At 40.8% G+C, this 24,759-nt stretch overlaps 1 protein-coding gene across 5 annotated transcripts in view; it reads left to right on the forward strand.

Annotated features, from left to right (window-relative positions):
- Positions 1-24,759, forward strand: part of rngtt (RNA guanylyltransferase and 5'-phosphatase) — a 429,772-nt gene continuing 405,013 nt past the window's right edge. For 2 of the 5 annotated variants that reach the window (XM_069887349.1, XM_069887350.1), the window contains exon 1: positions 3-446. In XM_069887349.1, the coding sequence (XP_069743450.1) occupies positions 383-446 (64 nt within the window). In that variant the 5' untranslated portion in view covers positions 3-382. Of the gene's footprint in view, positions 447-24,759 lie in introns of all 5 variants that reach the window. The other 3 variants (XM_069887348.1, XM_069887351.1, XM_069887347.1) reach the window with 3 other exon arrangements.

Raw genomic sequence — 24,759 nt, forward strand, 5'->3', positions numbered from 1 at the left:
GCAATGTCGGGGGCGCGCACTCCCTCTGGCGGCAGGCCTTCGGGAGGTGACCGGGGCTCGACGGGGACGGCGATCCGCGGCGGAGCAGCTGCTCTGCACTCGAACCGAACCCCTGCGGGGGTGGTCCGGCCTCACACCCCTTCCCTCTGCTTGGTCGGAACTTGTAACAAGAAAAAGCGAAGGGCGCTGTCATCGTGAGGCGGCAAGCGGCCGGTGGAGGCCTCAAAGCCTGGGCCTCGGGTCTGATGTGGGGAGCGCTAGGCTTTCGGGTCACTGGCGGTTAGAGGCCGCCAGCCGCATGTCAACTTTGTCTCTGAAGTGTTGGCCATCCCTGAAGATAACTTTTGGAGTCAGTGCATTATTGACATAGGTGCACAACAACATGTCGAACAGCCCGGTGCCACCTCGGTGGCTGCATTGCCCGAGGAGAGGGCAGCCCGTGGCAGGTGAGTGTCAGGGGTCCCTGCTCACGTTTTCCTCAGTTAACTGTGTGGATTTCCGTTCAGTGCATCTGAATTGTAATAACTCCAGTGATATTTTAGTATCAATACAAAACTTTTTATAAGCGAGCGGCTGAAGAGGAAACTTGTTTCAATAAAAGACGCGGCTGTGTCGTGTTCGTTGGCTGGACAATGTCCGGCCGCTGTTTGGACTGACCTGGTATCAGCACATCTGATGTGAGCGATACCTCGGATCAGGTGTGAGCAAGATGTTCAGATTGTATTTGTGCGAACAAATTGTCTATAGGTTATTGCAATCCCTTTATTTGAGGTCTTATAAGAGAATTGTTTTGGAATACTCTTATTTTAGAATATAAAAACATGCATTCACCTCCATCAAGTGAACTCTGACTTCAAAAGAGAATTGCACCCTTTCCCCTTAAAACGAAAACCCTCACTATCCCTCCTCCCCCAGGCAGTAACAGTCATTACTTACATTTGTTATATTTGAAAGAAAAAGAACATGAAAGAAAGACTACTGGATTGTACTAGGTAGGATAGGCCAAGGCCCACCAGGGACTTCACCATCAAGTAGCTCTCTGCCCCATTGCGTGGGATTTTAGGAATTGGCGATTGGAACACAACTTTAAACCACAATACTTTGTGCATACGGGCTCCATATTGTAAATGTGTATTCCACTTATTTCTCAAATTATAGGTCATTTCTTTTGCAAGGGGATAGACTTTTGAATTTCTGCATGTAATTTGTCAACACCCAAACATGAGTCTGACTGATAAGTAACTTCAATGCCACTAATACTATTTTCACAAACTTCTTTGGGTTTAGTGAAAGTTTCATTTTTGGGTTTGCCCTTCCACATTCCCTAATAAAAAAATAAATCAGGATTTTGTAGGAATTTACAATCTGTTCTTGCAATTTCCCCTGCTTTCATCCAAAAATGTCTCACTTTTGGACATGCCCATGCAGAATGTTTTTTTTAGAAAAAAGTACCTTTTATACCACATCTTAAATATTTATTTGATAAATCCAATTTTATTTTGTGCAATTTATACAGTGTGAAATATAATTGATGCATTATGTTAATATTGTACCAATCTATATCGTGCATTAATTGCAATGGACATACAATCTCTGCACAAATCCATTGATGTTTGTTCATCAACAGTAGAAAATTTGAGTATTTACTTTGGAATATCAAGTAGTCTTTGAGTGCTTGAAATCAATGGGTTCATTTTTGAGCCTTGAGTTGACTGTTGTACGACAATTCAAATTTCCCTAGCTTCAGTAGAGAACGATAGACGAGTGGATTCAAGCAAAAATGAAGACCATCAAGAAGTGCATCGTTCTTTCTATATTTGTGCTACACATGTGATCCTAAGGGGATGAGGAAATTTGCAAACCTGTTGAACTGGCGAGAAAGGTTCATTATGCTCGTATTTAAATAGAATAACAATTATTTTATGCTCATCTCTTTAAGAGGTTATAATTCACACTCCTAAAATACCATTCTCTAATATGTTGGGGTGGTCTCATTTTGATAGATAGGATGGCTATCCAGGTGCCAATCAGTGGGATGAGGCAGAATTACAGATTAGTGCGGACTGGATGGACTGATGGGCCTGTTTTTGTGCTGTTGTGTTCTATGTTTTTATGGTTTATGATGTTGGGTTGGTTACTCTTTGGTCATTGGTGACCAAAAATGTGTGAGGCCATAGACACTTGAACTTTAAATGTGGGGAGGGGTTGTTTTAGTGAGGGGAAATTGAGAAAGTTATAGAGAAAGAGCAAGACAATATCACATGATTAGTATTGATAATCAGAGTGTTTGTCAAGAATGGATGGAAGAACAAGATGCTATTTCTGAATAGGTTTAAAAAGATAAAGTTGAAGGCATCTTAGTTAGATGTATTAACTTGTGTAACAAGATGGGTAAATTAATGGTCCAAGTTCAGTCAAAATAAATTCAATCTAAAACCGTTACAAGAATGTGCTTTCAGTTAATACATTTGGAAACTAAATACATTTTATAAGAGAGTCACAATAGAAAAGGAGGGCCAATTGGCTTCAAAATAAAAGATAGGATGAAGGCAGTAGAGAGAAGGAACCTTGGCTTGGAAAAAGAAGAAATATAGAATCTATTTGGGTGAAGCTAAGGAATGTGGCAGATAGTATTGGTGGGAGTTGACTGTAGGCTCCCAAGCAGAAGTAGCATTTACAACTTCGAGGTGCATGTAACAAGAAATAATTGGCACAAACTGGAATAACCTAATTAGCAGTCATAAAACATTACAGCACATATAGGCCTTTTAGCTCACGACGTTGTGCTGACCTATGTACAGTATCCTCCAGAACAATCCAACCAAGCTCTCAACAGTGGAACAGGCAGATGAAGTTACTTCAATGGCTGTGAAAGAGGATGAAGGCTGCAACAAATCCATCATCTCCAATCGTCGTGGTTTCCATACCATTGGAATTAGTTGGTTGATTTGTGAGGTATTGTGTGCTACTTGGAGTGCAACATTAAGTACACATTAAACCAATACGCTCACAGGTGTCTTGGCTCTGTGGAAAATGGAACAAAGTCCATCATCCTTGACCTAGAGGAATGTCATGACTGACCATCCATAATGTTTGGGACAAAGACACCTTTTTCATTTATTTGCCCCTGTGCTCTGCGGTTTTAAATTTGTAATCAAACAATTTACGTGCACATTCCAAATTTTATTCAAGGGCAGTTGTGTACATTTTAGTTTGACCATTTAGAAATTACAGCACTTTTTTATACATAGTCCCCTCATTTCAGGGCACCACAATATTTGGGAAAAAGCAATGATATGTATGCATGCAATGACTGCTTGAGGTCTGATTCCGAGACATCAACAGGTGCTGCATATCTTCTCTGGTAATACTCTGCCAGACCTCTACTGCAGTCATCTTCATCTACTGCTTGTTTGGGAACCTTGTCCCCTTAAGCTTTCAATTTAGCATATGGAAGGCATGCTCAAATGTATTTAGATTGGGGGACTGACTTGGCAATTCAAGATTTTTCCAGTTTTTAGATGTTTGGGATCATTGCCTCGCTGTAGGATGAAACGCTGTCCAATAAGTTTGGAGGCATTTGTTCAAATGTGCAGATAAGATGTTTCTATAGATACATTAAATTAATTCTATAGAATTAGTTTTGCTGCTGGCATTAGCAGTTATATCATCAATGAAGATAAGTGTGTTCATAGCTGTGGCAGTCATACATACCCTGACCCTAACACCCCCATCATGTTTCACAGATGAGGTGATAGCTTTGGATCTTGAGCAATTCCTTTACGTCTCCACACTTTGCTCTTGGCATCACTGATACAGGTTAATTTTGGTCTCATCTGTCCACGAGATATTTTTCCAGAATTCTGCAGAGTCTTTAAAATACTTTGCGTTTTGCAGTGTAGCCTCTTTATTTCTGTTGTAGTGTAGCCTTTTTATTTCTGTTCATGAAGTCTTCTGCGGACAGTAGTCATTGACACATCCACACCTGCCTCCGAAGAGTATTTCTGTGTTGTCGGACAGGCGTTTGAAGGTGATGCTGAGTCCAGATTATTAAAAGTTGGAGCAAATGTGAGAAACCTGAAGATCGAATTCTTGCTCTTGCTTATGATTCAATAACATTCAAAATTATAATAGAGCCTGCAAAGAGGCCCTTCTGCCCAACTTGTCTGTATAGCTTGTTATCTACCCTTTTGCCTGCATTTGGCCCATATTCCTCTGAACCCATCCTATCCACGTACCTGTCTAAATATCTTTTAATGTAATTTCACCTGCCTCTACCACTTCTGGCACTTGTTCTACATAGCAACTTCATTCAATGTGGGGAAAAGTCCCTTTTATGTCTTTTCCCTCTCAATCTATGCCCTCTAGTTTTAGATTCCTCTACTCTGGTAACAATGCTGTGATGATTTACCTTCTCTATGTCCCTTATAATTTTTTTTACAGTAAGATCCCTGGTATCAGGAAGTCAAGCAACTAACAAAGCAAATAGAAGAAAAAAAAAATTAAAATAAATAAGAATAAAATAAAAGGTTACAAAATGTGTTTAAAATTGTAGATGTTCTCTGATTTGTAAAAGTAAATGTCTGAAATAACACAAACCTTTGGTGAAGATGGGAGAAAATCTTTCAGGTGGCTCTGTAGAGGGAGAGGAATCTGCAGATGGAGCGACAGATAAATATTTTCAAAGAATGTGACTGAAAACAAAGTAAAATGCTTTAAGACTTGTATATTCATGCAAGTGAAGTTTGTTCAGTAATTATAGTATAACATTTTTGTCTTTTTAAACTCTTTATTCTTAATGCAGCTATACTAGTTCGACTTTACAAGTGCAAGCCTCAGACAACTGGATAATATATTTATCTGGCATCTACCAATGTCCATAGGTGCTGGGGTTTTACTGTATATCTTTATAAGGTCACTCCTCAGCTTTCAAAGATCCAAGAAAAAAATGTCCTATTGAGCTTGTAATTCATCATACCAATCTTGATAACTTCCTCATGAATCTTTTCTGCAACTTTCCAGTTTGATGTCTGTGACCAATAACTTGGCTTCTAGAACTATGCACTATCTTCCAGATGCAGTCTTGTTAATGTTTGTACAGTTATAATGTCCCAATTGCTGTACTCTTTGCCTTGACTGTTGAAAGCAAGCTGGCCAAACATGATCTTCATCACCCTTGCTCCCTGTGTCACTACTTTCAAGAAGCTATGTACCTGTATGCTTCAGTGTCTCAGTTCTACAATGCTCTGGAGGGGGCACTATTTTGTGCAAATTCTGTCTTGTCTTGCCAAAATGCAACATCTCATATTTGTTTGAATTGTTCCAATTCAATTGGCTCCTGTTACCACTTTCTAAATCCTTTGCAATCTCAGAGAACCTTCACTATCCATAGTCATTAATAATTCTTCTTTGGCTTGGCTTCGCGGACGAAGATTTATGGAGGGGGTAAAAAGTCCATGTCAGCTGCAGGCTCGTTTGTGGCTGACAAGTCCGATGCGGGACAGGCAGACACGGTTGCAGCGGTTGCAGGGGAAAATTGGTTGGTTGGGGTTGGGTGTTGGGTTTTTCCTCCTTTGCCTTTTGTCAGTGAGGTGGGCTCTGCGGTCTTCAAAGGAGGTTGCTGCCCGCCAAACTGTGAGGCGCCAAGATGCACGGTTTGAGGCGATATCAGCCCACTGGCGGTGGTCAATGTGGCAGGCACCAAGAGATTTCTTTAGGCAGTCCTTGTACCTTTTCTTTGGTGCACCTCTGTCATGGTGGCCAGTGGAGAGCTCGCCATATAACACGATCTTGGGAAGGCGATGGTCCTCCATTCTGGAGACGTGACCCATCCAGCGCAGCTGGATCTTCAGCAGCGTGGACTGGATGCTGTCGACCTCTGCCATCTCGAGTACTTCGACGTTAGGGATGAAAGCGCTCCAATGGATGTTGAGGATGGAGCGGAGACAACGCTGGTGGAAGCGTTCTAGAAGCCGTAGGTGGTGCCGGTAGAGGACCCATGATTCGGAGCCGAACAGGAGTGTGGGTATGACAACGGCTCTGTATACGCTTATCTTTGTGAGGTTTTTCAGTTGGTTGTTTTTCCAGATTCTTTTGTGTAGTCTTCCAAAGGCGCTATTTGCTTAATGTAATATTAATTATATGTTTAATGTAATATACATTGCACATTATTCCGATGTAATGAAATTTTTGCCTGCTACATTAAATAGAACCATAGAACATTAAACACAGAAATAGGCCATTTGGCTCTTCTCTTTCGTGCTGAACTATTATTCTGCCTCATCCCATTGACCTGCACCCAATCGATATCGCTTCATACCCCTTCCCAATCCATATACCTGTCCAAATTTTTCTTGAATGTTAAAATTGAGCCCATATTCACCATTTCAGCTGGCAGCTCATTCCCCAGTATTCCCCTTAAACCAGTGGTTCTCAGTCTTTTTCTTTCCACTCACATACCACTTTAAATAATCCCTATTCCATCTGTGCTCTGTGATTAGTAAGGGATTGCTTAAGGTGGTATGTGAGTGGGAAGGGAAGGTTGAGAATCACTGTTTTTAGACCCAATTGTTACTGAAATATTTTGCTTGTGAAAAATTGACTTTGGCCCATTTTCGTGCACATAACGAGGCAATTAGGTACAATTAAAACATGCACATAACGAGGCAATTAGGTACAATTAAAACATGCACATAACGAGGCAATTAGGTACAATTAAAACAGTGGTTTTCAAACTTTTTCTTTCCACCCACATACCACTTTAAGCAATCCTTGACTAATCGCAGATCACCTATGGCATAGGGAATACTTAAAGTGGTATGTGAGTGGAAAGAAAAAGGTTAAGAACCACTGCCTTAAACTTTTTCCCTTTCATCCTTCACACATTTCCTCTGGTTTGTATCTCACCTAACCTCAGTGGGGAGGGGGGTGATGGAGAAAGCGTATTGGCATTTACTCTATCAATGTCCTTCATAATTTTGTATTCCTCGATCAAATCTCCCCTCATTCTTCTGTGCCCTAGAGAATAAAGTCCCAACCTGTTTAGCTTTTCCCTGTAACTCAGATCCTGAAGTCCCAGCACCATCCTAGTAAACCTTCTCTACACTCTTTCAGTCTTTCCATTAGTGTGACCTCAGTACTCCTCCAAATTCGGCCTGACCAATGTCTTGTACAACTTTAACATTCCAACTCCTATACTCAATACTTCTATTTATGAAGGCCAATGCACAAAAGCTCTCTTTACGATCTTATCTACCTGTGTTGCCACTTTCAGGGAATTGTTTATTTGTATTACCAGATCCCTCTGTTCTACCTCTGCCATTTATCAATCTTTTTTATTTGTTACTGCTCCTTTAGGACTCTATTCAAAGTTTATGGGGCCCCCTTCCCTGTGAAGCAGTTAAGTTCTGTAGGTTTCTTCTGTACTTGTATCCTACCTACTACATTAAAAAATTTTTTTAGATTCTTGTCATTGACCTTGGGGTGGGGGGGTGGGAGGTGCTGGATGGCCCCCCCACGTTGAGAATAGCTGTTCTGCAGCACTGAGTGCCCTATCATTTACAGTCTTTGTCCCTTCCAAATTGCAACACCTCATTCTTGCCTGCATGCATTAAATTCTATCTGCCATTTTGCAGTCCATTTTTCTAGCTGATCCAGAGTCTTCTGTCATCTTTGATAGCCTTTCTCACTATACGATCTATCTTTGTGTCATCTGCAAACTTGCTGATCTAATTTACCACTTTATCATTCCCCAGAGGCTAGTGGAGAAGCTGTCCTTACTGGGATGCAACAGCCCTCTCTGTAACTGGATTCTGAACTTCTTAACGGAAAGAGCACAGAGTTTCTGGGTCAGCAGCAGAACTTCGAGCCCTGGCGCACCTTGGCATTGTTCAGTCAGTTCCTGTTCACTTTTCTGACCCATGGCTGCAATGCCATAACCAGAATCATCAAGTTTGCAGATGACACAACGGTAATTGCCTCATCAGCAAGAATGATGAGTCACACTACAGAGAAGATGTGGAAGATCTTGTGAAATGGTGTGAGAATAACAACTGAATATCAATGTTGACAAGACAAGATGAATGTGGACTTTAGGAGGACCAGCGTTGACCACCCTTCACGACACATTAATAACGTAGTCGGAAAAGTGGAATGCACCAAATTCCTCGGAGTCCACTTCAGAAGTGACCTATCCTAGAAACACATTATCACTTCTCTGGAAGGACCAACAGCGACTGCACTTGCTGAGAGGAGGACCAGCGTTGACCACCCTTCACTACACATTAATAACGAGGTCGGAAAAGTGGAATGCACCAAATTCCTCGGAGTCCACTTCAGAAGTGACCTATCCTAGAAACACATTATCACTTCTCTGGAAGGACCAACAGCGACTGCACTTGCTGAGAGGAGGACCAGCGTTGACCACCCTTCACGACACATTAATAACGAGGTCGGGAAAGTGGAATGCACCAAATTCCTCGGAGTCCACTTCAGAAGTGACCTATCCTAGAAACACATTATCACTTCTCTGGAAGGACCAACAGCGACTGCACTTGCTGAGAGGAGGACCAGCGTTGACCACCCTTCACTACACATTAATAACGAGGTCGGGAAAGTGGAATGCACCAAATTCCTCGGAGTCCACTTCAGAAGTGACCTATCCTAGAAACACATTATCACTTCTCTGGAAGGACCAACAGCGACTGCACTTGCTGAGAGGAGGACCAGCGTTGACCACCCTTCACTACACATTAATAACGAGGTCGGGAAAGTGAAATGCACCAAATTCCTCGGAGTCCACTTCAGAAGTGACCTATCCTAGAAACACATCACTTCTCTGGAAGGACCAACAGCGACTGCACTTGCTGAGAAGACTGAGATGGGCAAGGGTACCCATACTATCAATTTTCTTCAGGAGCTCTGTTGAGAGTATGTGGTCTGGTTGCATCACAGTGTGGTATGGTTACTGTAGAGAATTGGATAGGAGGTCAATCTACCTGATCATAAGAGCGGCAGAGAGGATCTGTGGGGTCTTCTTCTTCCCCCCCCCCCACCACCAATAATGTGATCTGCCGGGATCATTGTTTGAATAGGACTTGAAAAATCGTTGATGACATCTACCACCCCACACACAGCTATTCCTATCAGGAAAGAAAGACAGGAGTATTAGAACCAGAATCACCAGGCTGCCCATGGGCAGAGAAACTACTGAATGACTGAAATGAGCTGAAATGAGCTGCTCGTACAAACCCTCCCTGACTCAACTAGTTATTAAACAATATTAATTATTTTTGTATCTATCTATGCATACAAACTATACGTATGCACTATGTGTGCGATGTCTGGATGTATTGGCATGATCTTGTACTGAGGACTGGAGTAAGGTGTTTTGTCAGGTTGTGCTTGTACAATTGGATGATGATAAACATGAACCTGAACTCGAATCCTTCAGATCATTGATGTAGATGACAAACAACAATGAACCCAGCACTAATCCCTGAGGCACATCTCGAGTCACAGGCCTCCAATTTGAGAAGCAATCATCCACCACTGGTCTCTGGCTTCTCCCGTAAAGCCAATGGTGAATCCAATTTTTACCTTGCCATGAATACTGAGTGACTGAACCTTCCTGATTAATCTCCCATGTGGGATCTTGTTAAAGGCCTTACTAAAGTCCATGTTGACGACATCCACAGCCTTTCCTTCATCAACTTTCTTTGTAATAACCATATAACCATATATAACCACTTACAGCACAGAACAGGCCAGTTTGGCCCTACTAGTCCATGCCGTAACAAATCCCCACCCTCCTAGTCCCACTGACCAGCACCCGGTCCATACCCCTCCAGTCTTCTCCTCTCCATGTAACGATCCAGTCTATCCTTAAATGTAACCAATGATCCCGCCTCAACCACGTCTGCCGGAAGCTCATTCCACATCCCTACCACCCTTTGCGTAAAGAAATTTCCCCTCATGTTCCCTTTATAATTTTCCCCTTCAATCTTAAACCATGCCCTCTAGTTTGAATCAACCCCACTCTTAATTGAAAAAGCCTATCCACATTTACTCTCTGTCCCTTTTAAAATCTTAAACACCTCTATCAAGTCCCCCCTCAATCTTCTACGCTCCAGAGAAAAAAAGCCCTAGCCTGCACAACCTTTCCCTGTAACTCAAACCTTAAAATCCTGTCAACATTCTTGTGAACCTTCTCTGTACTCTCTCTATTTTGTTTATATCTTTCCTATAATTTGGTGACCAAAACTGTACACAGTACTCCAAATTTGGCCTCACCAATGCCTTGTACAATTTCATCATAACCTCCCTACTCTTGAATTCAATACTCCGATTTATGAAGGCCAACATTCCAAATGCCTTCTTCACCACACCATCTACCTGAGTATCAGCCTTGAGGGTATTATTTACCATCACTCCTAAATTCCTTTGTTGCTCTGCACATCTCAATAGCCTACCATTTAATGCATATGACCTATTTAGATTTGCCTTTCCAAAATGTAACACCTCACACTTATCTGTATTAAATTCCATCAGTCATTTCTCAGCGCCCACCTCCAGCCTTCCTAAATCACCTTTTAATTTACGGTAATATTCCTCACTGTCCACAGCACCACCAATCTTTGTATCATCGGCAAACTTGCTTATCCATTTCTCCACCCCTACTTCCAGATCGTTAATATATATAACAAACAATAGTGGACCCAGGACCGATCCCTGAGGAACTCCACTATTCACCGGCCTCCAAGTGGACAAACAATTTTCCACCACTACTCTCTGACACCTCCCATCCAACCATTGCTGTATCCATTGCATTACCTCCTTATTTATACCTAATGCCTCCACCTTTTTTCCTAACCTATGTCGGAAAAAACTCGAGATTTGTTAAACACGACTTACCACACACAAAGCCATGTTGACTATGCCTAATCAATCCCTGACTTTCCAAACATTTGTATTTTTAATCTTTTAGAAGCACTTCCAATAACTTGCCTACTGTTGTTGTCAGGCTCACGGGCCTATAACTTCCTGGGTTATTTTAGGAGCTTTTTTTTTAAACAATGGAAAAACACAAGCATCTTCTGGCATTTTCCCCCGAGGCGCAGGATACTTTAAATTCATCTGCCAGTGTCCCTGCAATTTCTAAACCAGCCTCCCTTGAGGTTCGAGGGATTAAGTTGTCAGATTCTGAGGATTTGTTCACCCTTGTTTAGTTTAAAACAGCAAGCACCTCCTCGCCTTTGATCTGTATAGGTTCCATGACCTTTCTGCTTGTTTGTTTTATTTCCCATGAATCTGTGCCAATTTCCTGACTAAATACCAATGCAAAAAAAATATTTAAGATCTCCTCCACTTCTCTTAGCTCCATACATAACCAGCCACTCTAATCTTCTAGAGGACCAATTTTATCCCCTATTATCCTTTTGCTTTTAATAGAAGCCGTTAGGATTTTTTTCCCCACCTTGTTTTTCCAAAGCAACCTTGTGTCTTTTAGCTCTTCTCATGTATCTCAAGTATCTCATTTGCTCTGTATTGCTATTACGTTTGTGCATCTCTCTTCTTAACCAGATCCTCAATGTCTCTTGAAAACCAAGGTTCCTTTTGCCTGTTAATTTTGCCTTTAATCCTGACCGGAAACTCTAAACTGACAAATTTCACCATTTGAAGTCTTTCCACTTAACCGAGCACATCTTTGACAGAAAACAACCAATCACAATCCATGCTTTCTGAATCCTTTCTCATTTCCTCAAAATTGGCCTTTCTCCAACTTAGAAGCTCTTCCCACGGAGTAGAGCTCTCCTTAACCATAACTATCTTGAAATTAATGGCATTATGATCACCAAAATGTTCCCCTACGCACACTTCTGTCACCTGTCCTGACTCATTCCCTAATAAGAGATTCAAATTTATTGTCAGGGTGGTGCAGTTAGCGTAGCTCTTAGTGCAATGCTGTTACAGTGCCAGCAACCTGTGTTTGAATCTAGCACTGTCTGTAAGGAGTTTGTATGGTCTTCGTGTGTCTGCATGGGTTTCCTTTCGCTGTCAAAACTTACCAGGGATTGCAAGTCAATTAGATGTAATTGGGCGGCACAGGTTTATGGGCTGGAAGGACCTGTTATTGTGCTGTATGTCTAAATTTAAAATTAAAAAACAGTAAAATTTAAAGTACATATATAACATCACATAGAACCCTGAAATTCTATTTCCTTGGGTGAGGCAGAATTACTATATATTGGTAGTGCAAAAAAAAAACTGTAGACATGTAAGGAAATATAAACAAACTGCAATACAGAGAAGAAAAAAAATCAATACAGTGTAAAAGTAAGAGTCCTTGAATGTTTCCCTGATTGAGTTTAATTTTGAGGAGTCTGATGGTGGAGGGGTAGCAGCTGTTTCTGAACCCAGTGATGTGAGATCCAGTACTTAATTGAATTAAAAAGATATGCAAAAAAAAAAATGCAGTTGTGTGCAATAAAAAATGTTCTTAGCAATAGGGCAGACAATCCATTTAAGATGTCTGAGTAGTCCTTGATCAATGTAATAAGGGGAGTTTCAAGAGATTGATATCTGTTGAAAGATATTGGCCTTCAGACTTCTGTACCTTCTGCCTGAGGGAAGAATTGAGAGGCTGTGACTGGGTGATGGGGGTCCTTTATAATGTTGGCTAGAGCTTCACAAAGATGTATTTAATGGATGGGAAGTTGAATCCTGCGATGGACCTGGCTATGTTACCTTGTGCTCCTGGACACTTGACTAGGTTGTCATGCAACCTGTCTGTACACTTTGCACAGTGGCCAACCAACTGTGAGTAAATTGTAGCGGGCCGAGCGAGCATTCAGTGTGGTGTCGCGATCTGTTGCCAGCATGATTCTACGGGCTGTGGAACAACTATACAGACAGGTGAATACTCACCTAACGGAGCGGTACTAAGTGCTGTAGCACGGCGCGTTGTCCTGCTGAGTATCCTGCCGGAAGGCGCACGACACTCACAAGGATCAATTTAAACCTGCCCCTCCTGTGGATCAGAAGCAAGCTTTCCAGTAGCGATGTCCCGCCTTATCCTGTGGAGCCTGGGACAAGCGGGGTATAAAAGAAGATTGTAAAACTTCAATAAAGTCAGTCTTGAGTTGATTAATCTGGTGTGTGTGTGTGTGTGGGTGGGTGTGTGTGTATTTAGTAGCTCTACCATAGTAGCTGCTACAATGTATTTATTTTCTTTTCCCTCTTGTAATTTTTTTGTCTTGTGTTTATATGAGACTGCAGCGAGAGAGGTTTTCATTGCATCTCTATGTTGTACTTGTGTACAGTATTTTGCAACAAGTTTTATTCATTCATTTTCAAATTTCACTGCAGAATCATTAATGTTGTAATGCAGGGGTGTCAAACTCAAATTCACAGAGGGCCAAAGTTAAAAACTTGGACTAAGTCATGGGCCAAACTAAATATTTATTGAAAATTTTCCACAACATCTGCATGTTTTCTCTTCTTTCAACATATGTAATGTAAAACTTTTTAAAATTAAAATAAATGTTTAATGATAGTTTTGGTTAAACTCTTTCCAGAAGAAGCATTAACAAATGAGAAATAAAATATTCAATAAATAATACTTCTCTGTAGCCTTTAAGCTCCTTTTAAATGTATTTTTTTTCACAAGCCAACAAGTCAAAAAAAATAACAACTTGGTTCAATGAAAATCCAATCTTTCAACTATGAACAAAGTTAACCAAAGAAAATATTAATCCAAGCTTAGCTTGCTACACTGTGATTTACTCTGATGCACCTGGGTCTAAACCAGATACTTGGCATCTCTTCTTAGATGCAAGTTCATCAAACTCTGGGGTCAGAGTTTCCCTCCCACCTGTCTTGAAAGGTCCTGTTTTCTGTCTTTCGTTTGGCCATTTTTCGTAGGGGGTTTATTACATGTGAGTTGGGCGACAGGTCACAGATGCTAATGAAAGTAAACAGAGGAGGTGGGGGCGATTAGCCGGCTGACACGCATTTGCAAAGCATTCTGGGATTTGTAGTATTAGCTGTGCATGCGGTCTACTGGCGCGGCGGCCAGCGGGCCAGCTCTAATACATATTTGATATGATCTTGCGGGCCAAATATAATTATATCACGGGCCAAATTTGGCCCGCGGGCCTGAGTTTGACATGTGTGTTGTAATGTTTGACATCATTGTGACATTTTATCCAGGATCGTTGGGACCAGACACCTGTCATTGTTTGGAATCTTCTGGATTTCAGAATCATTTTAAAATGATAGTACCTTTAAGCAAATGCGATGTTTCAAAATCGCACAAAACAGGGGGTGCGGGGTGTTAAATGAATTTAAATTAAAAAAAAAAGACCATTGGCATTTTTTAAAAAAAAAGTAAAACTTCAAAATAAAACTGGCTCAGATCCCCATCGCCACTCCCATCATCTCCTTTCACCTTGAAGTTAAAGAAAGAATTAAAAAGCTTATCCATCCCATTCACATTTAAATTTCAAATATTCCTTATCTACTAAATAAACTTTACAAAAATAAAACCACATCAACTTTTAATTTTTAAAACAATCAAATACTTTCTTATGCTTAATAAAGTTATTAAAACCATAAATATTAAAAAAAACAAATTTATATTTAAACATTACTTAAAAAAAACACAAAAAAAGAGAAGGAAAAAAAAGGAAAGAAAGAAAAAAAACATCCCCTCCCCTTATCCCCTCCTAGATCTACAAAAAAAAAAGAAAAAAAATATAATTTTTTTTTTAAAATTAAAAAAAACCTTCACTCCTCAATCCAAAAATTAAAAAGAAAAAAAAAACAGGTCAGAGGTCACGACTACCTCCTCCTGTTTAAACCGCCCAAAGCGGTAACTCCCACAAAATATTGGGTGTGAGAAAACTCACACGTAGCTGATGACTTCTGGAAAATAGTGCCCACCCAGCTCCCTCTCCCAACTCACGTTTCACTTAAACTATCATCATTATTTAAAATTTTCTCAAAGAAAAAAAAACTTCTTTTTATTATTATTTTTTTAATCAACTTTATCACTTCGACCATCATTATTTCCATTTCTCCTTGGAATTCGATTCCCATCTTGTGTCTCCACTCTCTTTGGGGACCGTGGAGGACTACATCTTTCCTGAAATTGTATAATTGGTAACGATTGAGCAAAATCCATGGCTTCCTTAGGATCATCAAAAAATTTTGGTTGGTAACCATCTTGAAAAATCTTCAATACCGCAGGATATCTAAATGTTGCTTTATAACCTTTTTTCCACAACACTTCTTTCACAAAGTTAAATTCACGTCGCTGAGAGACATAACTTCTTGACTCAAATCCGGATTAAAAAAAAACACGATTATTCTGAACCATCAAAGAAGATCTTCTTTGTTGTGCACTTCTTATGGCCACACGCAAAATTGTTTCTCTATCATAATAATTTAAACAACGAACCAAAACAGGTCGTGGCTTTTGTCCAAAAGGAGGCTTTCTTCTCAAAGCTCTATGAGCACGTTCCAGTATTAAGCCTTCTGGGAACTTGTCCTAATACTTGTGGAATCCACTCAGTAAAAAATTTTCTTGGTTCTGATCCTTCCATATCTTCTGGTAAACCAACAATTTTTATATTATTCCGTCTGGATTGATTCTCCAAATAATCAACCTTTTTCACTAAATTTTTATTCTGAATTTGTAAAGTTTCGATTGTTTTATTGACATCTTGTAATTGATCTTGTACCTCAACTAAACCTTGGTCACAAAAATCAAGTCTTTCACTCGTTTTAAGCTTAAAAGCTCCATAATCAGCCATCTGTTGAGTATTAATATCCACCAAGGTATTAAGTTTAGTATCAAGTTGATCTAAAGTTTTAGTGAATTCTTTCAATGTAACAGCTAACTTAGATTCAAGACTCTTAAGAAACTTATCCATTGAAGTAGATTCAGACACAATAGGGTCCTGTTGTTTCTGAATAGCCAAAGGATGTTGTATTCCCTCCCTTAATTTAACTGCTTTTCTTGCAGTGTGACTTTGTGTAGAAACCCCTGCCATAACCTCCCCAGTAATATCTGGAGGTTGATGGCGAGGGTTATCCCCAAGCCATATTCTGTCAAGCATCTCTGACACATTAAAGTCTGTAGAAATCTTCATTTCAGGTGGTGTACTTCGCAGTGCCACCGCTACATCAGTCAGTGGACATCCCTTTAACTGCAAGCCTTCAGCTGGCGGCTTCCCAGGTGTTTCAGCTGTCAAAGGCTCTAACAGCGCTCATAGCGGGCATTGACTGAAATACACGCACCCGGCTAGCCCTTTTTTCTAAGGGCTGCCGTGCGCCATTTTTAAAGAGCCCTACCGGCAAAGAACGGGGCTCCGCTGCTGATTCCTGTGCTTCTCCTCCTGGATCCATTCCACTCTGAGTCCTGGCTTCTTGTAAACAGGTAGGCTCTGATATCTTCGTAAAATGTAATTTCTTAATGATCTGTTGCCGTTTTTTCTTGCTTTTTTTCAACAATTGTACCATTGGAAACTAGTTTAACAGCTCTAACTATATCTAACCTTGAAAAGATTTTAACGGGCATTTAAAGACAAAACAATACCAAAGAGTCGGGAGAGGGCTGGAAGGCATGTCTATTCCTTACGCCATCTTGCCACGCCCCCGCCACTCCCATCATCTCTTGCCTTCAGTGGAAAGGTGACTTGGCCACGAGTACCTGGCGGACGAGAAACAGACTGGTGGCTGGCTCAATGCAGGAGCAATGGCCGTCTTCCTTACCCATAATCCCCCCCATGTAGCTGGAACCACTCAGGAATTTGCAGAGTGGTTCCAGCTGCTTGGGAATTATGGATAACAAAGATGCTCATTGCTCCCGCATTGAGCCGCTGCCGCGAGTGAACTCTGGTCTTGGCAGCACTGCACCCCTGCTGCCATGTTGGGGGATAGAGAAGGATCATCTTCGTAGAAATTAATTTCCATGCTACTCTTTCATTTCACACCCAGTTTTGAAACTCTTCCTCAAATTGTGGCCAATGTGGTGTGTGTGTGGTGATGGTCTTTGATCCTTTTAGGTCACTAGTTCTTGATTTTTTTCATTCAAACACTCACATACTACCTGAAATAATCTCTTGCAAATCACAGAGCACCTGTGGCATAGGATGTGGTACAAGAGTACAGTGGTACGTGGCTAAAAATTACATGTTTGAATAATTTGGACAATTATGGTCTTTAATAAATATTGGGGAGAGGGCAAATATAACTAGAGTTTTATGGGCAATCCAATTCCTGTCATAATAATTTTTCTTCTTTGGCTTGGCTTCGCGGACGAAGATTTATGGAGGGGGTAGAAAGTCCACGTCAGCTGCAGGCTCGTTTGTGGCTGACAAGTCCGATGCGGGACAGGCAGACACGATTGCAGCGGTTGCAGGGGAAAATTGGTGGGTTGGGGTTGGGTGTTGGGTTTTTCCTCCTTTGCCTTTTGTCAGTGAGGTAGGCTCTGCGGTCTTCTTCAAAGGAGGTTGCTGCCCGCCAAACTGTGAGGCGCCAAGATGCACGGTTTGAGGCGATATCAATTTAGATTATTATATAATCTCTGTAATAACCTAAATGCTGTACCTTTTGGGCATTTACTCAGTGAGAGTTACTGTATTCCAGCCAGACAAAACATGCCAGTGCCTTTGTGGTGTCATTCATTATTTTTCATGCCATTTTAAAAATGCAGTAAAACCCCCTGATATCTGACACCTATGGGGATTGGAAGATGCTAGATAATTGAATTTTCCAGTTGCTTGAAACTTGCTCTTACAATGCCTATCTAATACTCCTGTATTAAGAATAGTATAAAAGACAAAAATATAATTATGTACTTGTGCTGACCAAACTTCATTTTCATGAATATATAAATCTGAAAGCATTTTACTTTATTTTCATTCATATTCTTTGCAAATATTTAACTGTTGCTGCAGGATTTTCTCCTGACATGGAACTGGCCAAAAAAATTGAACAATATGGTTACAGATAATTGACTTCCCTCCTTCCCCAAGTTTACCGATAATTGACTTCCCTCCTTCCCCAAGTTTGCCGATAATTGACTTCCCTCCTTCCCCGTTTGCTGATAATTGACTTCCCTCCTTCCCCGAGTTTACTGATAATTGACTTCCCTCCTTTCCCGTTTGCCGATAATTGACTCCCTCCTTCCCCAAGTCTGCCGATAATTAACCCCCTTCCTTCCCCAAGTCTGCCGATAATTAACCCCCTTCCTTCCCCAAGTCTGCCGATAATTAACCCCCTTCCTTCCCCAAGTCTGCCGATAATTAACCCCCTTCCTTCCCCAAGTCTGCCGATAATTAACCCCCTTCCTTCCCCAAGTCTGGGGAGACATTTTAAGAGATTTGCTCCAATGGTGAGAAACATCAGCCAGCTCTTCATCTTGGTGACCCCTTTGGTATTTCTCAAAGCTTCATTCAAACAGCTGCTACGAGCAAAACATGACCAAGGCACTTTGGTGCATGAATATTTGCTCCCACCTTCACCAAAGGTTTGTGTTACTTCAGACAACATTTACTTAGGCAGATTTTAAACTAGTGTATTTTTTGTACCCATTAGTTTATTCTCATTTATTAAAAATTTTTAAATTAGTTTTCTGTTTTTTTTGCTTCTGATCTGGTTGTGGCTTTGGTCTCACTGCTTTGTGCTCTCTCAATGTCTCCTTAAATTCATTTATCTCCAAAGATTCCAGAATCCAACGCTTTAAAAACTTATTAATTTCTTGACCTTCATCACCTTCTTTAAGTCCATCAATCTTTATGCTATTCCTCTGCTAAAATTTTCTAAAATCTCAATATTTTCTATTAATTGATCTTTTGTTGCAGCTGCTTCTACTTGTACCACCTTCATTTATTCCTTAATGCTTTGAATTTCAAATTCTTTTCCTTTAATTTTTTTATCCAGAACTTCAAATCTTTTGTCCACTTGTAAACTTCTTATTTTCAGCTATACTTCACATTTTTCAACTTCCATTGATAACATCATAGATTGCTGGAAATTATCCATGTAATTTTTCATATCAGCTGTAGAAATAAATGACTCTTTCATTTTTCTCATTCTAACCATAAAACCTTTTTCAGAACATATTTCTTGCTCTTCTTGTCCACTGGAACTGGAAGCCTCTTTTAAAATTGCCTCCATTTTTTTGTATTCTGTGCATGCGCGAGGAGACACGAATGCGCAGAGTCACTATTTCACCCGTAGTGGGTGGAAATTGTTGGGATAGACCCTGCACAGCAGTGTCCAAGGTCTCTCCAGCTCCTGTCTTATCTCCCTTGGGCAGTACCTTACAAACAGCTCCTGGATCCTTCCTCAAGGTAGGCCTTTCTTTATCTTGATCTTTTTCTTGTATTACTGCAGCTGACATTTTAGATTGTTTTTTTTAAGATGCTTTTATTTTTCTTAACTTTTTCAACCTTTGACTTTTTTTCCAAATTTTTTGAGGAAGTAGGGATTTGCAGTGTAACGCCACATCATCATGTGACATCTTCCCCCCCCCAGCCCCTTTGGTCTGCTATCATGTATGTACTCTGACAATAAATCTAAATCTGATCTCTCTAAATGTGCAGGCATCAGGTAATGTACAAAGAAAATTGTCATCTTGTGCCCTTGGGTGATGAAAACATTGAACAACTTTAAATGAAGCCCAGAAAAGAAGGCATAAAATGTACACAATAAGGACTTCAGTGTTCATCACCAAGAGCGGCTCATCATTTCGGTCACTGACAGAGTCGTGAAGGACACGCTAGCATACAGGGACTGAACACTTCTATAACTGTCACTTGTTAATCATGTATCTGTTCATGTCAATATTGGTAGGTGTGACCATGACACAAGGAAACCTGAAGAACTTCCATCATTTTGTGTAGTACTACATTTAATGGATTGTCACAACTGCTTGGATAGCTCAAATATGGGCATCAATGAAGCATTATGGACCATTAATGGAGGCAGAATTTTTTTCAACTACAATTCAATAAGTGAATGTCTGGAATATCTTTGCCCTCAAGCCAAGAGATAAACCCCAGATCAATGAGAAGTGGAGAAGATCATGCTAGGAGCAGCACTTACCAGATCAAAAATTGAGGTGGCAATCAATGAACCACAAAACTGGACAGTAGTAGTAGTTTATTTAGCACACTTCATGCAATGCATGTTGATCCAAAGTGCTGAACATACAATTAGGAATAAATTGGTTACTATTTAAACAATGACAGTCAGCCAAAATACACCGGCGCAGTCATCTTTTTACATAAACTATTTAGAACATTAATTATTGAAACCCTAATCTGTTCCTCCCAATCACAGCAATGAACAACTTCCCAATTTCAAATGAACAACAGTGCTACAAACACTAGACTTCAAAGAAGAAGCAGTGAACAAAAATAAGCCCGGTTGTAATTCTGTTTGGATGTGACAAAAAGTCCAACTGCAGCCATCTTAGGGCTGGTTTACAGGCATTGGCAGGACTTGGATGTTAAAGTCTGCCAGCTTCAAAGATGAAACTACTGGGGAGGGTATAGTTTATTTAGATTACTGATACTGTATTGTAATTTTATTATTTTGTTCTTAATTTTTTTAAATGTAATTCTATATGTTATTCATGTTATAAAATCTTAAATAAAGTTTAAAAAAAAAAATGAAACTACAAACTGAGTCACAGTTTCTTGAGACGGCAGAGAAACAATTCACCTCAAAGCCTCCCTGACCTCAGACAATCTGAATGCCATGAGGCCTCGAGTCTCAGGTCGACGTTGACCACGACCAACATATCCTTTGGGATGCTGCTCCAGTTGTATCAGGACATCACTTCCATCTCTGCCACGTTGCATCATTTCCATGACCGTCGAAGCTGACACCTCTGGAAGGCCGAGGCCACATCGCACGGTACCCTGCAGCTTTTTCTCTTCAGTAGGCCTCACTCCATGACCATTGAGCTGCAGATCTTGTGGCTTCATCTCAGTGACCCTGCTCGTTGTTTTGTGGCCCAGGTTCAGACTCGCTGCGTTTCACTGAATCTTGTCTAATCTAGATGTGTACGTGGCGCGTCTACTTGTTAGTTGCAGCAGTCCTGGGATCCAGAGCGGCTGCTACTGTGACCACATTCGTGCTGGCAACTTTAAAGTCACAACTAGAGTAAGCCTGACATAGTAATAATTTCAGAATCACGTGCAGACAATTGTGGTAACCACAGAGGAACTTATTTGTTTTCTGCTCCAGAAAGAGATTCAGTTGTTTGCTCCTATTGGGTGAAGAGCTTCCCCCTTATTTATGAATTTTTCTCTAGGATTCCACCAGCATGGTTCCTCACAAAAGGCATCTTGTGTACAACCTGATAACCTCTAAACAAAGGAAATTGAAAAATGTCTGAACTGCCCTGAGGTCCACTGTAATGAACACCCATGGTGGTGAACTCTGCTTCTCTACTAGGAAATACCAAGATTGGTGATGAGAATGACTGGAGATCCAATCCCCATCAAAGAGAAAAGCAACATTTCTGAGATTCAAATGAAAAGCTTTGACTTGTATTATAGATACTGGAAGGGAAAAAACTTAGGAGATTCAGCAGCTTGCTGATAACCTTTGTGGATGGGATTGTTAAGGCTGCTTGGACTATCCATAAGCAAACATCCAACAGTCCAACCTAGTGAAAGCTAAGACTAGAAGAGCATAAAAGGATAGAGACAATTGGCATTTGCATGAATTGTTTCGAAGAACATAACAATGATCCTGATTGGCCTATGTTCTTGACTCCATCTCCTAGCAAGCAATCAAGATCAGCCTTGTTGTCATATCGTTGATAAGGCAACTTGCCAACTGGAGAAAAGAAATCTCTGCAGCAGATGTTATTCTTTTTGAAGCGCTAAAACGTGGAGGTGAATTTCAGTCTTGTATATAGGCTTGTTTTCCATAACCGAAACTGAAAAGGTGGACGTTCCATGGACTTCAGACACCCTAATTGTGATATTTTTCAAGAAAAGAAGTGCAATAGTGGTAACCGGAGGGGTTCCTCTGCTATTTCTCAAAGTAACAGCACTGCTGCAGATGCTATAATGGCAATGTTACCACTGATGCTGACCTGGGAGTTGTGGATATGCAGTCTTTCAGAGGTTCTCCGCAGGGTCATAATGCCCAGCTGTCCTCAGGAATGGTCTCTGGAATGGGCCGAGCGGTATTTTTATTTTGCATTGAAGCTCCGTTGAGTTTGTTATCTAAGATGGTGGTACCAAGTTTATCAAGGATTGTAACCTCTTGGGCAGTGGTTCTCAACCTTTTTCTTCCCGCTCCCATACCTCTTTAAGTAATCCCTATGCCAAAAGTAGTCTGATTAGTATGAGATTGCTTAAAGTGGTATGGGAGTGGGAAGAAAAGGTTGAGATCACTGCTCTAGATTCAATTGTTACTGAAATATTTTGCTTGAGTAAAATTATCATTGGTCCATTTCCTTTGGAGATATGAGACCATGCACATGACAAGTCAATTAAGAACGATTAAAACAGCGGTTTTCAAACTTTTTCTTTTCACCCACAAACCACCTTAAGCAACTCTTACTAATCACTATGGCATAGGGAATACTTAAAGTGGTATGTGAGTGGAAAGAAAAATGTTGACAACCACTGCTCTAGGGAATTCGCAGATCAGTGCAGCAGGGCACAGAAAAGGAAGAACCACCCACCCCCCACCCTCAACCCCTTGCCTAGCAGGTGAAGCCTGTGACAGGAATTTGCAACATAAGAAACCATAGCAGCAGACCCACTTTGGGTTAGGCAGCTGAAAGCTTTGCACCAGGATGCTGAGGACAAGCTTGTGGGAACCAAGTATTGAAATTGGGATTTGTAAAGGTGTTGATGGTGAGCAGGTTTCCTGAAGAACCTGGGAGCTGATGGCTTCCTAATGGGTTTGGAACCAGGGATTGAGGAGGTGAGATTTGGATGTTTTGATCTTGGGTTCATCACTGGTTGGGAGACTGTGTGGCTATAGAGTTTATAGAACACAGAAGGCAGCAGCTTCAGTGGAGGTGGCAGGATCTTTGAAGTCTGTACAGGGACTCTCTTCTGCTTTTATTTCTTGTCTCAATTGTGGAACTTTAGGCCTTCTTCATGTGTCTAGGAAACAAAAAAAAAATCAGTTTTTGTGCATCTTGTGTACATGACAATAAATTGGCGGAGTGGTTAGCAGAATGCCTTTACAGAGCCAGCAACTGGAACCTGGATTCAATTTCCTGTGCTATCTGTAAGGAGTTGGTACGTTCTCCCCATGTCTTTGGGGAGAAAACTGGGGACTTTGGTTTTCTCCTACCATCCAAAATGTACTGGGGGTTGTAGGTGAATTGCGTGTAATTGGGAAGCATGGGCTTATGGTCCAAAATGGCCTGTTAATGTGCTGAATGTCTAAATTTAAAAAAAAAATTGAATATTGATTGCCAAAGTCCTTCTCACCTTTCGCCAGCTTCCTGAATTGTAGTGCAGTTTCTGTCCATTAAGAAACCTATAGGCTGTAATGTTTATTGTTATATGCAGTGAGAAAATTTTTTTTGCAAGCAATCTAGGTGGACATCCCATACATAATGAACTAAGTCAAACACAATATAGAGTGCAAAGTTAGAGAGATTAGTCAGTACAGAAGAAAGGCAAATTATTTTACTTGAGAGATTAATTCAAGAGTCTGATAATGGCAAGAAAGAAACTTTCCTTCAAATTTCAAAGTTCAGATTTATTGTCAGAGTACATACATGACATCACATTACAACCCTGAGATTCTTTTTCCTGTGGGCCAGGCAGATTTTCTAGCCATTGGTAACTGTAAATTGCACTCGAGAAAAAGATCTATGCAAAAGAGAAATGTTAACAAATAAATAAATGTAAATAAGGTGTGAAATAAAGAAAAAAAATATATTCAGGAATAAATAGTGTGCAAGTCCCAAATGAGCCTCTGATGGAGTTTGTTCTTTAGGAGTCAGGTGGAAGAGCAGCAATTGTTCCTGAACTTGCTGCACAAGTCTTGAAACACCAGTACCTCTTTCCTGCAAGACAGCAGCGAGAACAGAGCATGTCCTGGGTGGTAGCATCCTTGATGATCACTGTTGCTCTCCAGTGGCAGTGTTCCATGTCCTTGAATCTGGTGATGGGTGATCTCAGTCCAGCGAATCTTCTTCCCAATGGGAGAAGGTGAAGAGTGATAATAAGTTGGCTGTTTTTCCTGTACAGCAGAGTTGTAGATGGAGTGGGCAGGGAGAGTATTTCTGTGATGGTCTGGCCTGCTTTCATGACTCTAGTTTCTTGTAGTCTTGGGTGGAGCAGTTCCCTTACTATGCAGTAATGCACCCTAATAGTTGACTTAATGGTGCATCTGTAGTAATTGTTGAAGGGTGCAGCTTCCATGCTTCTGAGGAACCATAGAACTTTACAGCACAGAATCCGACTTCTTCGGACCTTCTAGTCTGTGTTGAACTATTTTTTTTTGCCTAGTTCCACTGAAGTCCACGTAGACAACATTCACAATCTTTCCCAGTCCATTGCCCTCCATACCTCTCCCACCCATGTACCTGTCCAAATTACTTTTAAATGTTAAAATTGAGCCAGCATTCACTGTGTGAAGAAGTTCCCCCTCGTGTACCCCCTAACCATTTCCCCTTTCACTCTTAACCCATGTCCTCTAGTTTGGATCTCACCTACCCTCAGTGGAAAAAGGCTATCTACATTTACTCTGTCTATCCCC

The sequence above is a fragment of the Narcine bancroftii genome, chromosome 6 (genome assembly GCF_036971445.1).
Source record: "Narcine bancroftii isolate sNarBan1 chromosome 6, sNarBan1.hap1, whole genome shotgun sequence".
Taxonomy (NCBI): Eukaryota; Metazoa; Chordata; class Chondrichthyes; order Torpediniformes; family Narcinidae; genus Narcine; species Narcine bancroftii.